Source organism: Callospermophilus lateralis, chromosome 7 (genome assembly GCF_048772815.1).
Source record: "Callospermophilus lateralis isolate mCalLat2 chromosome 7, mCalLat2.hap1, whole genome shotgun sequence".
Lineage (NCBI taxonomy): Eukaryota > Metazoa > Chordata > Mammalia > Rodentia > Sciuridae > Callospermophilus > Callospermophilus lateralis.
Genome location: NC_135311.1, coordinates 58037551 through 58052512, shown reverse-complemented (window position 1 = coordinate 58052512; position 14962 = coordinate 58037551). Strand labels below are relative to the sequence as shown.

At 34.4% G+C, this 14962-nt stretch overlaps 1 protein-coding gene across 1 annotated transcript in view; it reads left to right on the top strand.

Annotated features, from left to right (window-relative positions):
• Snx7 (sorting nexin 7) overlaps positions 1-14962 on the top strand; it is an 88293-nt gene that overhangs the window by 28438 nt on the left and 44893 nt on the right. Inside the window, exons 5-7 of the mRNA XM_076861788.1 lie at positions 369-567; positions 3298-3497; positions 5646-5732. Coding sequence (XP_076717903.1) covers positions 369-567; positions 3298-3497; positions 5646-5732 — 486 coding nt within the window. The remainder of the gene's footprint in view (positions 1-368; positions 568-3297; positions 3498-5645; positions 5733-14962) is intronic.

Genomic DNA, 14962 nt, shown 5'->3' with positions numbered 1-14962 from the left:
ATTATAAAACACAAATGGCATATCATATCATCCTATTTTCTTCTCTGGTATCTCCTTGAACACTGTTCCCTGTTGCATTTTGTTCCTTTAAAGATTTATGCTTTGAAGAAAGACTATACACCTGTTTCACATGAATTCTTAGAAAAGGAATATTATCTATTATCTAGGGGACTAAGACTTAGAAGAAAAAGTGTACCATAATGAAACGCATCTGCTTCAGAGTAACGTTTAAAAAAAAATGTGTAAGAAAGAGTTTTATCATCTTTATCTCATTCTGCTAATTGGGTTTTCTTTTTTATTGAGTCTTGGAATGTTGTTACTTGTTTTACCACAAATATTTCTTTTTATTTTATTTTATTTTGTTCTAGGAACTTTCTTCTCATAAGAAGCAAGGGCCTGGATTGCTGAGCAGAATGGGCCAAACCGTCAGAGCTGTCGCATCCTCCATGAGAGGAGTTAAAAATCGCCCAGAGGAATTCATGGAAATGAATAACTTTATTGAAATATTTAGCCAGAAAATTAATTTAATAGATAAAATATCTCAGAGGATTTACAAGGAAGAAAGGGGTATGTAGAATCACTGCATTGTGATTTCAAAGTTGTTTACTTCCTTTTGGATCTTCATATTTGCTGATGTCGTAGGGCAATATTATTGGATTAGATATTGTTGTCACCTTCATGGCTTATGCGCAGCAATGTAGGGAGAATTCTAGTTCCTGAATGATTTTGGAGATACTCATGGCAAGTCCCCATTTGCTTTATCAATCACTGGCCATTCCATTCCCACTTATACATAATAGTGCTAAAATGAGCATTAAGCTTAAGATTTTGGGTGTGGTTGTCTGAAGTTGGCACCAAATATTCATCATGCACCATACCTTAAAATCAAAGAAGCGATGTTTCAGATAATAGGTGTTTTTAGTTCCCTTTATATTTTTTAGTTACTTTTATTTTTAATTGCTTTTATTTTTTAAATACATGACAGCGGAATGCATCACACTTCTTATGACACATATAGAACCCAGTTTTTCATATCTCTGTATATAAAGTATGTTCACACTTCGTTACTTTTTTGGTGATGGTTATTAACATTATATATTAGGCCTACCTAAGTATTTTTTAGAGAGTTATATAATGTAAAGTAGGTCTTTTTTTCCCCCTTTTTCTATCACTGTTCCTTTTCCTGTTTTCTGCTTTTTTATTTTATAAATTAGGCTTGACTATATGATGATCTTCTGTAATTCCAGAATGAATTTTTTTCAATTTTCTAATTGAATTTACTACATTAAAAATAAATGGCCAACCCAGCAAACTTACTTCCTAACATAAGTTGATTTTTAGAGATGACAAACTGCTTACAGATAAACAAAAGTCCTTATATTGAAGGCTTATTTATTAATTGTGTCTATCATTAAGCTTTTGTATCTATTAGGATAAGTAGGGAAAAATATTTATTTTTTAGTATCTAATGTCTAGGTAGCTAGTACCCAGCACATAATGCATGCTCAGTTAATTAAAATTTTCTCAGTGTTTGAAAATAAATAACTGACTATAGGATTGGAATAGTGGTGGGAAAATTTGCTTAATCCAAAATTGGTTGGAGAAACCAGGCACAATGGTGTAAGCCTGTGTAATCTCAGCAGCTTGGAAGACTGAAAAAGGAGGATAGCAAGTTCAAGGCCAGCCTCAGCAGCTTAGCAGGACTGTCTCAAAATAAAAAAAAATAATAAAAATAAAAGGGCCTATAGATGTAACTTAGTGTTAAAATACCCCTGGATTCAATCCATAATACTGGCAGGAGAAGATGATTTGATTGGCTGTTAAAAGAAATACAGAAAAAGTTCTTATATAGCTAAATGTACTTTGCCCTTTGTTTTCTTCTTTTGATGCACTGATACTTGATGAGATTGTTGTGGTGACTGAATGCATGTTAATAATTTATTTTCATCCATCTTGGTTTGTTCTTGTTTTTACTATTTGCCATTTTTTAAATCTCAAAAAGCTAATTCTTTTAACTAGGCTCTGTGATTCCAATTCTGTTAACCAGATGCTGGATGCACAGTTAGGTTGAATAGCAATTCAAAGAAACCTCAGGAAACTTATTGACAGTTAAGAGCTTTATGGGATATCAATATATTTTGTATTTGCTAGTGCCAGGAAATAGTTTTAAAATCTTTGATAGGACTCCAGTGTTTTTGAAATGTTTAGAGAGAAAGTTAGATTTTGATAGATTTATAAATCTGAACTCGAATTTTCAGGAGCGTTACAGTCCCAAACTTGAGGAGTTTATGGGTCTTTAGAATGTGAAGCCTACTCATAAAGGTTCCTTGCACAATAATGAAACACTTTCTTTTGTAGATCTGGGCATCTAATCTGTAGGGTGATTCATTCACACTGATATCATCAAGAATTTGGTAACCATAACTCGTGGTTTCTCTTTGAGCTTTTTTTTTTTTTTGTACTCAATTTTTTCTTTTGATATGTTTGTGTTTCCCTCTTTATTCAGCTGAGTCATATTGACCTTATGCTGTATTGCTTCTCTGTGCTGGAGATTAAAGGAGGAATTAAGATATTATGTATCCTTGAGCTGATATTATAGTTGGGAAATGGATGTATTGACAGTGTATTACAGTGCAGCTCATTAAATGTTTGCATATAGATGTGATTTGAGTGCTATGCAATTTTATGGAAGCTCTGTGTATAGAAATATTTACCCATTTAATGACACACATTGACATAGACACAAATTGAGAAAAGAAATGCCGAAAATTTTCTAGAAGTACTAGTTTAGTGTTAATTCTTATATTTTCATTAGGTAACAACTAGAATTTCTATTATTTTAAAAATTAACTTTCTTAATTTTACTTGATCATACAGAATTTTGAAGTCCCAATAGTTTAATTTTGACCAATATAATAGATTTCAGTGAATTATGATGAGAAGTAAGATGATTCGATATAGAGAACTTCAAGACAAGTTTTGTTTAGAACCTGTTGCTTATGAGGCACTCGGATGTGGTGGGTGGTAGGCAGAAGTTCATGAAAAGCATATATGAGGATCATATAATTTATTTTATAAGCAGGACACTTTTGAAGGTAAAAACGATGCTGATATTGACTATACTTAGTAGTCTTTCAGAAACCAACATGGGCATACTGGTCAATTCAGTGAAAGACGACATCCCTTTTATATTCATATGTCAGAACATATGGACAATGAAGGAAATCAAGTCCTTCCACACTATGTCTGATATAGAGACCTTGAAAATGTAAATTCAAGAATTATGTTATTTTTTAGACTATTTTGATGAAATGAAAGAATATGGCCCAATTCATATTCTGTGGTCGGCTTCAGAAGAAGATCTGGTTGATACTTTGAGAGGTGTTGCCAGCTGCATTGACAAATGTTGCAAAGCCACTGAAAAGCGCATGTCTGGACTTTCTGAGGTCTTGCTTCCTGTCGTACATGAATATGTGCTTTATAGTGAAATGTTAATGGTAAGAACACCTGATTATAGTTTCACCACATTCCCTTATCTGATTCTAAGCTGTCTATATGGCAATTTCTGTTTCTGTTCTTCACTACTTTTTTTTTTCCTGTCTTGCATGTAGATTCTGCTAATAAATATCTGTTCACTGTGAACATGAATAGATGAATGGAAGAACTTTTTGAAGACAGGACTACTCAATAGCAACACTAGCCATTTAGAAGATTAAGAAATTCAAAACATCTCCAACTAAGATTCACTAAGAAAAATGATTTTTTTTCCTAACCTTTTTAAAATTTTACTTTAAAAATTTTTCAGTGTGTTGGGGATTTCTTTTCATGAGAGTTGGTTACCCACTTGTGGGTACATTCATTTTAACATTATTCAGCACTATTCTATAGAAAGTAGGATCTTGATGTTTTCTACTGCCTCTGGTTGCTTCTAAAAACATCCTTCAAGTTAAAATGGTTTTCTTCTACTATTTGTAAAAGATTTTATTCCTATTATATCTAAGTTTTGCATTTTACCTCCTTGATTCAAGTTAAGTTTACCAGATATTTGAAATTTAAGTGTTTTGTGCAAAGCTATGTTTTTTCATCTAGTATTATACTGTGCCTAAGGTACTTGGCAGTCAAACTGGCACTGTCTGGTCTCTGGCATTTTAGGGTGATGGTAGAGGAAGGAGTCCTCTTATATTCAGATATGGTCCCTTCTGCCATTTATTATTGGAACCATGTCTGGTTTCTGGTGTTATGTACCTTTGATTGCTAGGACTCTTAGCTTTGCTAGGACTTTTAGCTTTGACTCTGTCTTGATCAGAGAAGGTATTTTAGCCTTTCAGCATGAAATTGCTTTTCCCTGTTATCATATTTAGGCTTCATTTGAGAGAGTTATTAGCTATTGCATGGGCATTCCAGGCTTCTGCTGTTATCTGACTTTACTGGGCTCTTCCTATAAACAAACCTGGCTTCCCAAAGGCCTCTGATGCTTCCCTGCTGAGGAATCTCCTGCTTCTCTGAGTCAATTTTCTTGGCCACATCTGTTTTTATTTCATTATTGAGCATTCCTTTTGGGGCTCTGAAGAGAGAACTGATTTGTATATTCACTTCCCTTAATTAGTCTTCCTCTCCTATACTATGTCAAGATGGGAATTATGCAAGTGAAATCTTATTTCATTAAAGGTGTACAAAATCATAATGGTAACTAGAAAAAGTTATTGTATAGGTCCTCAATTAGTTGAATCATAGTATAGACAACAATGATGTAATCAGTATCATTTATTTTGCATTTCTGATTCTGTTTTATGTTGAAATGTTTCTTTAACTCTGAGCTTACATAATGAATGGTGATGCCTTGATAAAATGATTAAAGTTATTAATATTTTTCACTAGTTCTCTTATGAAGCAACGTCTTACAACATATCTGCATATAGGAAGCCCAGTACTGCATAGAAACAGACTTTAAATATACGGGATTAAATTACAGTATAGGTCATTTTGATTACAGAAAGGAAAGAGTTTCTTGACATTAATGGTCTCTTAAACACTTAAGTAAAAATACTGAAACATGGAATTGTGTTTATCCAAGAAGATAAGATGGACCTATCAACATAGAGGCTATGGTTTCTCCTCAGAAGTTTTATTAATGAGTGAATATTTATACACTTTGAGCTACAATGAAATGCTTACGATAGGAATGTACCCTTCAGTTTTCTGATTCCCACTGTGATTTTCTGTCTTGTTAACTGCCCCTTTGGGGTCAGAAAAGAGGCTTCCATTGGTTCTAAGTATTTCCAGGTGAATGGTCCATGTGACTCCCAGCTATACTTGGTATATCCACTAATGTTTTTTTATATTTGCTCTTTTTGAAGAGTTCTCCATCAAATGTTAGACATACATATCATACTTAAATTTGTAGATTGTATATTGGGAAAACTAATAAAAAATTATAATAAAATAATTTTCTTAAATATTTGCTTGTTGTTGAGACTTTAAACATTAAAGAAAACAATTTTTAAATGTATTGTATCCTCAAATGAATGTTGGCATGGGGAATACATTCCTGAGGGCTACTTATATTCTGAATTGTATACTATTGTTGTAAAAAGATTATTAAAACCAAGTGCAAGTTATTTGTGTCCTTATGTTTCAATATGAAGGGTGTTATGAAGAGAAGAGACCAAATACAAGCAGAACTCGATTCCAAAGTTGAAGCTTTGACCTATAAAAAGGGAGATACTGATCTGGTATGTTTTTAAATTTCTTGATGTACTCATGTGGAATTCATTGTCTAAATTTTTATTTGTGATGTACAACTTCATTACATGATTGTTTCTAAGTATTCAAAAAATGTACTAAAATTTCTTCCAACATTGTTATACAGTAAGTACCTGTGAGTCATCAAGCTTAACAAGGATGCTTTTCTGCCTTTCTAATTTTGACTCATACTCTGAAGGAAGTATGAAGTTAATGTTTTAAGAAGGACATGATGTGTTAGAAGAAGGGATGAAGAGTACCCATCTTTATTCTAGGTTAGGAGGTATTCAGTAAATAAATTCACATTTCCCTTTTTGTTTTATAAAGTTGTTATTCAAAACAAGTTAATGTTGCTATATACTTTTTTCTAGTTATTGTAAAAATCTTTACAAAGGAAGCTTTTTTTCAAATTTAATCTCTTCCTCAAATTTTTTTGATATGGAGGTTTTCAAATATAAAATGAGATTGAATAATATAATGAGTTCTCATATCCATCAGAGGGCATCATTAATTCTCAGTGTTTTACCCAACTTTTCATATGTTTTTTCCCCATTTTATTTTATTTATTTTTTACTGAAGTATTTTAAAGCAAATTCCAAACATAACTTTGTTTTACCCACAGCATTTAATGTTTATGTGTTACTATTTGTGCGCATTTTTCAGAGTAACACTATCAGATTGGATTTGATTTTCAATTTGAAGTTGAGGAAGAGACATGGGGAGTGGAGAAATTTGCCAAACTCCACATCACCCTTGAGACATATGTGTAGGACTGGAGGTGTTGGTGTCTCTTGGCTGCCTCAGACCCTGCTGCTTCTTATATAGCAAGTGTAGAGGTGCAAGAGTTATCTGTCAGTCTACTTAACTTCTGGTAGCTCTCTGAAGGATGCTTTTTACATTTTTCTTAAGGATTTAGGTTAGCATTACGTATGCTTACATTAGGTGAGTGGGGAGTCCTTAAACCCTACACCCCTTCATTCATCTGTATTACTGTAGCCTCTGTCACCCTGACCTGCTCAGAGATTTTCATCCTTTCTGCCTTAATTTTCCCCATAACTTTAATCACTTTATAATATATGATTTCCTCATTGATTTTCTTTACATTTCTCTTTCTCTCTCTGATCTAAACATCTTAGCAGAGCAATCATTGATTTGTTCATTGAAGTGTTCCCTGCTCCTAGATCACTGCCTGACCTGTGGTGATCACTTGCTAGGCCCTTAGTGAAGAAATGAAAATTGCGGTGACTCCTGTGGTGCAGGAGAACATATGGAAGGCTTGAAGTAACATGTTTCGGCAAAACCAACTTTGTGCAAAGCACTGAGACTTCACTAAAATATGACTATGAATTATACTCTTGTTTCTTGCTTATGTTTTCTAAAGTGAGATTCTATTCTGATGAGTGGAATGTTGAGTAGGGAATGGTGGGCAGCTATAGACACAGAGTGAGACAGAGGAATTTGTGGCAGAGAGAAGCAGATAACTGACCATTGGAGAAAGTAGTCCTTGAGGAAAAAAAATCACATTTATCTTACCTTAAGATGAGAAAAGAGGGACCTTAATAATGATCAACTTTTTTCATCCAAGAGGAAACTTATAGAAGTATATGGTGTTTTTTTTTTTATTTAATCAGCTAGAAGGAAAATGAATGTTTTAAACTTTTTAGATTTTTTTTTATTTGTTAAAAATCTTAAAGAATTTGAAATCAGTGTTTAAATAAAAATTTTCTACTAACTAAACACTAGGTAGGGAAAGTATTGTAAAATTTCAGAAGAATAATAACATGATTTAAAAACCAATCACCTATTCAAAATGGCTTGTGTTCATAGTTTTTAAATGAAAGGAAAATAAGTTGGGATTATTCCAACAAGAAAAGCACAGGAAAAATAGCTTAGGTCCACATGTAGATAGGATTTCCCCACTCAATTAAAACAAAACAAAACAAATACATGTATTTTTTTTCATTTGACTTGCAAAGAGGTTTTTTTTTTTTTTTTTTGCTATATAAATTTTTCTTGGTATCTCATTATAGCCTACTGATAACTCTGTATTACTTTGTGTGTGCCTGTTATGTCCATTGTATTTAATATCTTTTTTTTTAGAGAGAACTTTAATATTAACTTTTAGTATTTGGCAGACACAACATCTTTGTTTGTATGTGGTGCTTAATAGCTATTGTCATGATAACATGACAGTTAAGGTAGAGGTGTTCAATATGTACCTGCTAAATTTTGTAAGAATGGAAGTTTGAAACTTGATTCTCTGCTTTATATTCTACAAGATACTTTTAATTCATTAAGGATTTGAAGCAGACACATTTAACAGAATCATTTCAATTACTTTTGTTATCCATCAAAACAGATCCTTCCTAAAACATACAGAGACTGATTTCATGATTTGTGAGTATCACCATTTACATTTTCAAATGGTTAATTTGTTTACAAGCCTCCTCACTTCCAAATCCCTCTGTGATATGATGGTTTCTTTGGGAGAAACCTTCCAGAGTTAATCTAAAAATGAACCTGCCATGAATGGTCGCAGAACAACCAAAGGAAGGTTGCTTAGAAATATGCAGGATAGGGTCACCATGGAAACCCGCCCTTGTGAGGTCCTTCTAAGGAGCAGTCCTTTGCAGTCACCATGGCGACCCTGGCAGAGAACTGAATATAGCAATCTGCTTGGTTGTTTACCATGGCAACTCAGACAGGGCCACTTTGGAGACAACCCTGAGGCCATTTCTATGGAGACCTGCCAGGACTGCCTTCAGAGGCTCCATCAGTGTACCCTTTGGGTGTGATGCTTTGTGCAAAGCCAGAAAAGCAAGTCCGAATGGAAAAGTGAAATGAAGCTCTACCCAGAGGGACAAAGATTAGGAAGGCTATAATTATTGGGTAGAATGATAATAGTGACATAACATTCCAGAGGTTATGATGGATGTTTCAGGTGACCATTATGTGGGTTTCATGGTATGCAAATACAAGGCTCTGGTCTTTTTTCTTGCCTGCAACTCTGCATATTCCATAAATGAGCAATAATGGTATTATGGTTACTTTTACTCATCACACAAATCTGACCACACATGTTACGTGTTCTTTTACAAAAATAATGTTCAGTAATGAGTTCCTTGATTCTTTACCTGGCTAGAAGTATCTGCTTCTTACAGTTTGTGGTTTATAGTTCTTATCTCATAACATAAAATTAATGATTTCCGAATGACATATACTCAGTCAAGACATTTAAAATACTTATTTGAAGGTCAGTTCAGCTATTTATAGTTTTATTTAGGCTTTAGATTTAGATGGACCTAGGATCAAGTCCTGGATTATCTACTTATTAACTCTGTGACCCAAGAAAAGTTTCCTTACTTCTTTTAGCCTTTTTTATTATCATGTACCATTTGGGCAAGTTATCAGTTCCTTTGTAATAAGCTTTTTTAAGGATTATGTGATAGAATGCAAGTAAATTGCTTGAATTATAATAAGCACTCAGTAGTTGTTAGCTGCTGTATTTTGATGACTATATAAAACGGGTATTTAGATGAGTCTTGTAAGATGATTAAGAATTGTTAATTGAAGAGCGGAGAAGATATTTTAGGAGAATGGATATTATTAAAAGTAGTAGAAGCTCAGAAGGCATGTTAAATTGGGGCAAAAAAAATTGGTGTATGGAGAACAGGGTACATGTGAAATAAGTTTGAGAGAGGAGTAGGTGGAAGATATCAACTTCTGTCTCTTAGAGAATGAGAGGCAGCACTAGTGACTGACATTTCTAGCTAGGAAGGTGGCAAATAGTGGCTGCTCTAAACTGAACTATAGAATAAGAAAGGAAGAAAAAATTTGGAGATATGCAACTTCATGTCATCATAATATGACATTTAATGTAGAAGTTTTCAACAAAAATTTTAGAACATATTTTGAATGCCTAGCATAAGAATACCGTTCTAGCCTTGGGTAACAGTTTTCAAGAAAGTGATATGGAACAAAAACCAAACAGAATAAATAATTAACTAAAATCTGTAGTATATTGTTATATGGTGATAAAGATGGAGATTTGGATGTGTAAAATTGATGTGCCTACCAGATACCCAGATGGAAACTTTAAGTAGGGATTATATGTAAAACCCATGGGTTGGGGGCAGGATCCAGCTAGAGAGGTACATTTGGATGTTGTTAGGAATGGATGGTATTTAGAGTCGTGAGATTAGTTGAGGTCAGTAAAGGAAGAGAAAAGAGAGAAGAAAGAAGTTGTAGACCTGTAGGCATATTCCACCATTAAGCAGCTCACAGTAATGGAAGAATCAGAGAAGAGGCTGATGAGAAGGAAAGGAAATTTATATAGCTTTGACTACTGGCAAGTAATTGGGCCAGTAAGGTGAATTAAACAAATCTAATTAGGGTCATTCAGTATTTTACTTATCTATTTATAAAGCATTTGTAAAAAAAATTAATGCAGAATAATTGGCATGAATATAGATAAAATATTTCCAGAGATTTCAAAAGTTGTATTATGTAATGATAAACTAGTAAAGAAAAAGATAGTCAATGACATAGATGTTGTTCATTGAAAATAAGAGAATTTCTCACTTGCAATAAAGGTATAATAACAACTGAGATTATGAGGAAAACTCAGATATTTGGAGGAACTTGTGGATTTTGCAGTTTGGTTGGAGGTTTCCAGTCAGAGCTTCTGTTTGAAAATGCTTATTCACTTCACTACTTAACTGTAAAATAAATAAGGTTCATCTGTGGTGCTAAATAATGCTGCATATCCATTTTATTTTTATTTTTATTTTTATTTTTGAATGGATGATTTATAGTTTCCTACTCAAAGCAGCATTCAAATATAAATGAATATGAATACATTTGACATTTAGCAATATGTGCATAGACTCTGAAATTTGGATCTAGATATAATGCCATAGCTGTTTAGCAGTATATTTATGTGAGCAGAAAATGCATTTTCATAAGATCATTATAATGTGGATTTGCATATAGCCACATTCAGTAGATGCAAACAGATACCAAATTTATTCAGGCTGGTCCTTGCTCTCTCTGTGTGATTTGCTATTTTTGAACCAGTGTTTTACTCTCAGCCTCAAATGGTGGTTATTAATTTTCAAATGATCTTGGTAGTATACTAAATGCTGTGCAGAACAAGATTGCTTTCTTTCTAAGTCTAGGAAGTTTAAAAGAGGATAATATTGATATAGGATGCTTTACCATAGTAGGAAGTATAGGTTATCTCCTCTTAGATATTTGCTGGCTCTGTTCTCCCCCCCTGACCTTTTTATGAAGTTATGTTTTTCTATATGCCTCATTTTCTAATATGGTCTTTTTTCTTCTCTTTTTATCTATATGCATGTGTATGTGTCTCACACACATACATGGCCATGTACACATGTAAACATACATATGCTCATATGGCAGTGAAGAATATGACATTTCCTCTGTTAGGAGAGGAGCCTTTTTTCTTGTCTATTTTCTCTCATCAGGTTAACCTAGGGAGCAGGGAGCAAACTTTTTCTTAGGTCTTGGGTCAGGATTGTGAAAAGTCATGATCAGTCCTTGGAGTGGTAATGTGACCATTAGAATTGACTTAGGTTAGCTATAATACACCCCAAGTTTCAGATATCTAAAAACAAACAAACAACTTTACCTTCAGAAAGTAAGAAGGGGAGTGGATGATAGATTCTGGATTTAAAACAAAACAAAAAAACAAATCCCCCTGCCGGCAAAGTGTACTAGCATGTTGGATCCACATGCACACAGCTGGATGGGAATGAAGGCAGGGTGGATGAGTGATTCTGTAATCCAGAAGACTTAGCAGCATTATTTTCCCTGGGGAAAGTACCAGGGAGTGCTAGACTTTTCCCCCATCTGTACCTTCTCTCAGTAGCCTGTCATTCAGGCCTTCAGGACTTGTATGATAGGGATAATCCATGTGTTCCTAGTCACATAAATTTTTAAAAATTTAATTTTAAAAAAAGGTAATAATGAGTGCTTAATGAAATAGTGAAGAATCCCTGTCTACCCAATAAGCAAGAATCTGTTGATCCAGGAATCTCTAGCTGGAATTTCAGTATTTTGGCTTTTTCTATTTGTCTGTTGTTGATTTTTCTTCGAGGGCATTTCCAAGTAGAGCAGTCCTTGAAAAAGGTATATAATGTAAGGTCTTAATTCCAATTACAGGATTTTGCATGACTTCAACCACAGCAGTATGAGTCAGAAAGTTCAATACTACCTTTGTAGTTTTGGGTAAGTTAAAGTCTACTTTAGTTTCCTCAGCTACAAAAGAGGTGGGTAATATCTTTCTAGAGTGTTGTTAAACCAGCATATTCAAACCCTCAGCCCAGTGTGTTTCACCAGAGTTAGGTCACAAGTAATTTCTAACCAATCTTAGAGGAACTTTCTTTGAAGTATATGTTGTGCATTTTCTTCTTCCAGATCAAAATTTGGAAAGTGGTAGCTGAAGTCCTCTGTTTTAGAACGTCATATTGTTTTAGGAAAAGGAAAACAAGACAGGGTGAGAGGGAGGGAAGAAGATAAAGAAGGAAAGGAGGGCAGAAGGGAGAGAAGGAGAAAAGAAGGGAGGGAGCAATTTCCTTGAGCTGAATGGTGTCCACTTACTCCTCTCCTTTCTCTAGGCCATTAAATAGATCCTTAATATATCTGAATTTATACAGACTATCAAAACATTGTGTTTTGGACTCCTTTGGAGTTATTTAAGCTGGATTATGCTTGGTATTGTATCATTGATATACAGTGATGGACATTTTAAGGAGAATCATAAAACCATTTATGAAAAGCATCAGCAGCACTGAATGCTTCATACTTTTGCTTTATGAGGACTCATGAGAAAGGTCTTGTTTACATCTCTACACCAGCAAGAGAGTTTCGTCTCTCCTGAATAGTGGGTTGGATTCTTACCTTGTTCATATCTAGGTTTGACACCCAACCCAATCCCACTTTGTAGCCACTCCTCATATCCATTCCATTTCAGATCTGCCTGTCAGCTGTATCCTTTGTGGTCTTCATACCACTGGCTTTCTCTACTCTTGTTTTCTCTTTGTACTCATGTCCTTTTCTACTTATTGTTTTTAAACCAGTAGAGTATCATTTTGGAAGGCATCCTAAATCTAATATGGAACAAGTCAGAAACAATAAGTAAGAATTAGAGGTAAAAGTATTCCAAATTATCTCAAAGACTAACTCATTTTTATGCATATTTGTGACAAAAAATAAAACGAAATTTTGGTTATTTCTTTTGGAATCCACAAACACGACTTGTCTGTTGTGAATATAGACCCGGGGGCTGAATGGCTCCTGCAACTGTTACCCAGAAAACTAGTGAGCAGATATTTGAGGGTGATTGTACTCCTTTCACAATTTAACTCATGCAGTCTTCTTAGAGAAGGTTCTGCTGATTAAGGTATGCATTAAGAAAAAGACCACATCACCTTACGGTCTTGAATATAGCCTGTGTGTTATGGTTGGAAAGCATGGAAGAAGAGAGAAGAGGAGCAATGACTGTGGAGAGAGGCCTTGTAACATTGTTGTAGGTAATATTCCAAGAAAGATTGTAAGCTCTGTGTCTTTCCCTAGAAACATTATTATTTTTTCTTTATTGTCTTCACTGTAAAAGAACAAGAAACACAGAGATTAAGTAAAAGGAGTAGTTTAAAATTCCAGTCATTCTTTCTCTGGATTTCAAGAAATGCTACTTCTTGTGTCCTTTGGATTTATGGTTTGCTTTGTGGGGTTTGCCCCCCATGAGTATTATAGTTTCAACAGCTGTCCTATGTAGAAATCAAAACAGATTCAATTTCTTTCTAATTCAAACATTTTGTTAGTAAGAAATGTCCTGAGGGTGTGTCTTACATATCTTTTTCACACTGGGCCCTGCCTAGGCACTCAATAAATATTTGATTATGTTTAGAGCAAGAACACATTGGAAGCCAGAAACTTGAAGAGGGCTCTGATTCGCTTTTTTTTTTTTTTTTAAAGAGAAAAAAGAGGGAGAGAGAGAACTTTTTAATATTTATTTTTCAGTTTTTGGTGGACACAACATCTTTATTTTACTTTTTATGTGGTGCTGAGGATCGAACCCAGTGCCCCATGCATGCTAGGCGAGCGCATTACCACTTGAGCCACATCCCCAGCCCTCTGATTCACTTTTATTTAACTTGTGACCTTAATCAGACATTAATTATACTTAGTCCATGAACTTGCGGGAATAATGCTTGAAGAAAGTTTTTCGAAGATGTTTTTCAATCTAGAACTTGTGTTACTGATAATTTTAGTATGTTCATGTATGAAAATGTAAAATATTAGACAATACATAATGGCAACCTAAAACATAATTTTAAAATATGAACAGTTTAAATAGTATTGAAAAATTTAAAAAAATGTAATTCTTTGAAAAATGGAACCAGTAGTCTTATTTAGTTTTTTTGTTAGCAGAGTGCAATATCACTACATTAAGTACATTTTGATTTATTGCAGATTTCTTGGCCTTGAAGTCTCAGCTGTCTCTCTCTATTGAGTCTTTGCCAATTGGGGAGTCAATTTAGTAGGAGGAAAATGTGTCAATCATATTACCATTCAACTTTCAAAGTAATTCTAGGCTCAAACTAGTACTTTCCTTCTGTGACCACATTTAACATCCTTTAACTCTTGCCAGGAGTGTGCTAATCATCTGCCTATTACCCTCCGGTAAGCAATCCTATGAGGTAGATAGTAACTTAGGCCTATTTTTATAGATGAGAAATTAAAGTCTAGCAAGTCAATCAATGAATAGTTGTTGGTTCCTTTAATGTCCAAGCACTGGGTGGAGGGAAGCCACAGTGAGCATGACTGATTAAACCCCTGTGACTACAGAGCTCACAGTCCAGTGGGAAGAGACTGAAAATGGGCAGAAAAAATATTAAACAAATATAATTTTAGATAGTGACTAGTGCTACAAAGAAGATAAGATAGGATAAGGTGATGGAGAGTACCAGGAGGGGAGGAGAACTTTAGCTAAAGTGATCAGAGAAGCCTCTGTAGGTGGTGACATTGAAAGGAGAGCCAGTGACCATAAGGGGCAGCTGATGCAGATTCTGGAGCAGTTCTGGAAAAGATGAAGGATCCATGAGAGAAACAAGAATGAGCACCACCTGTTCCTGGAGCCTGGTTATGTCCTGTGAGGCTAGAATATAGACAGAGGGGTTAAGCAGGGGAAGGA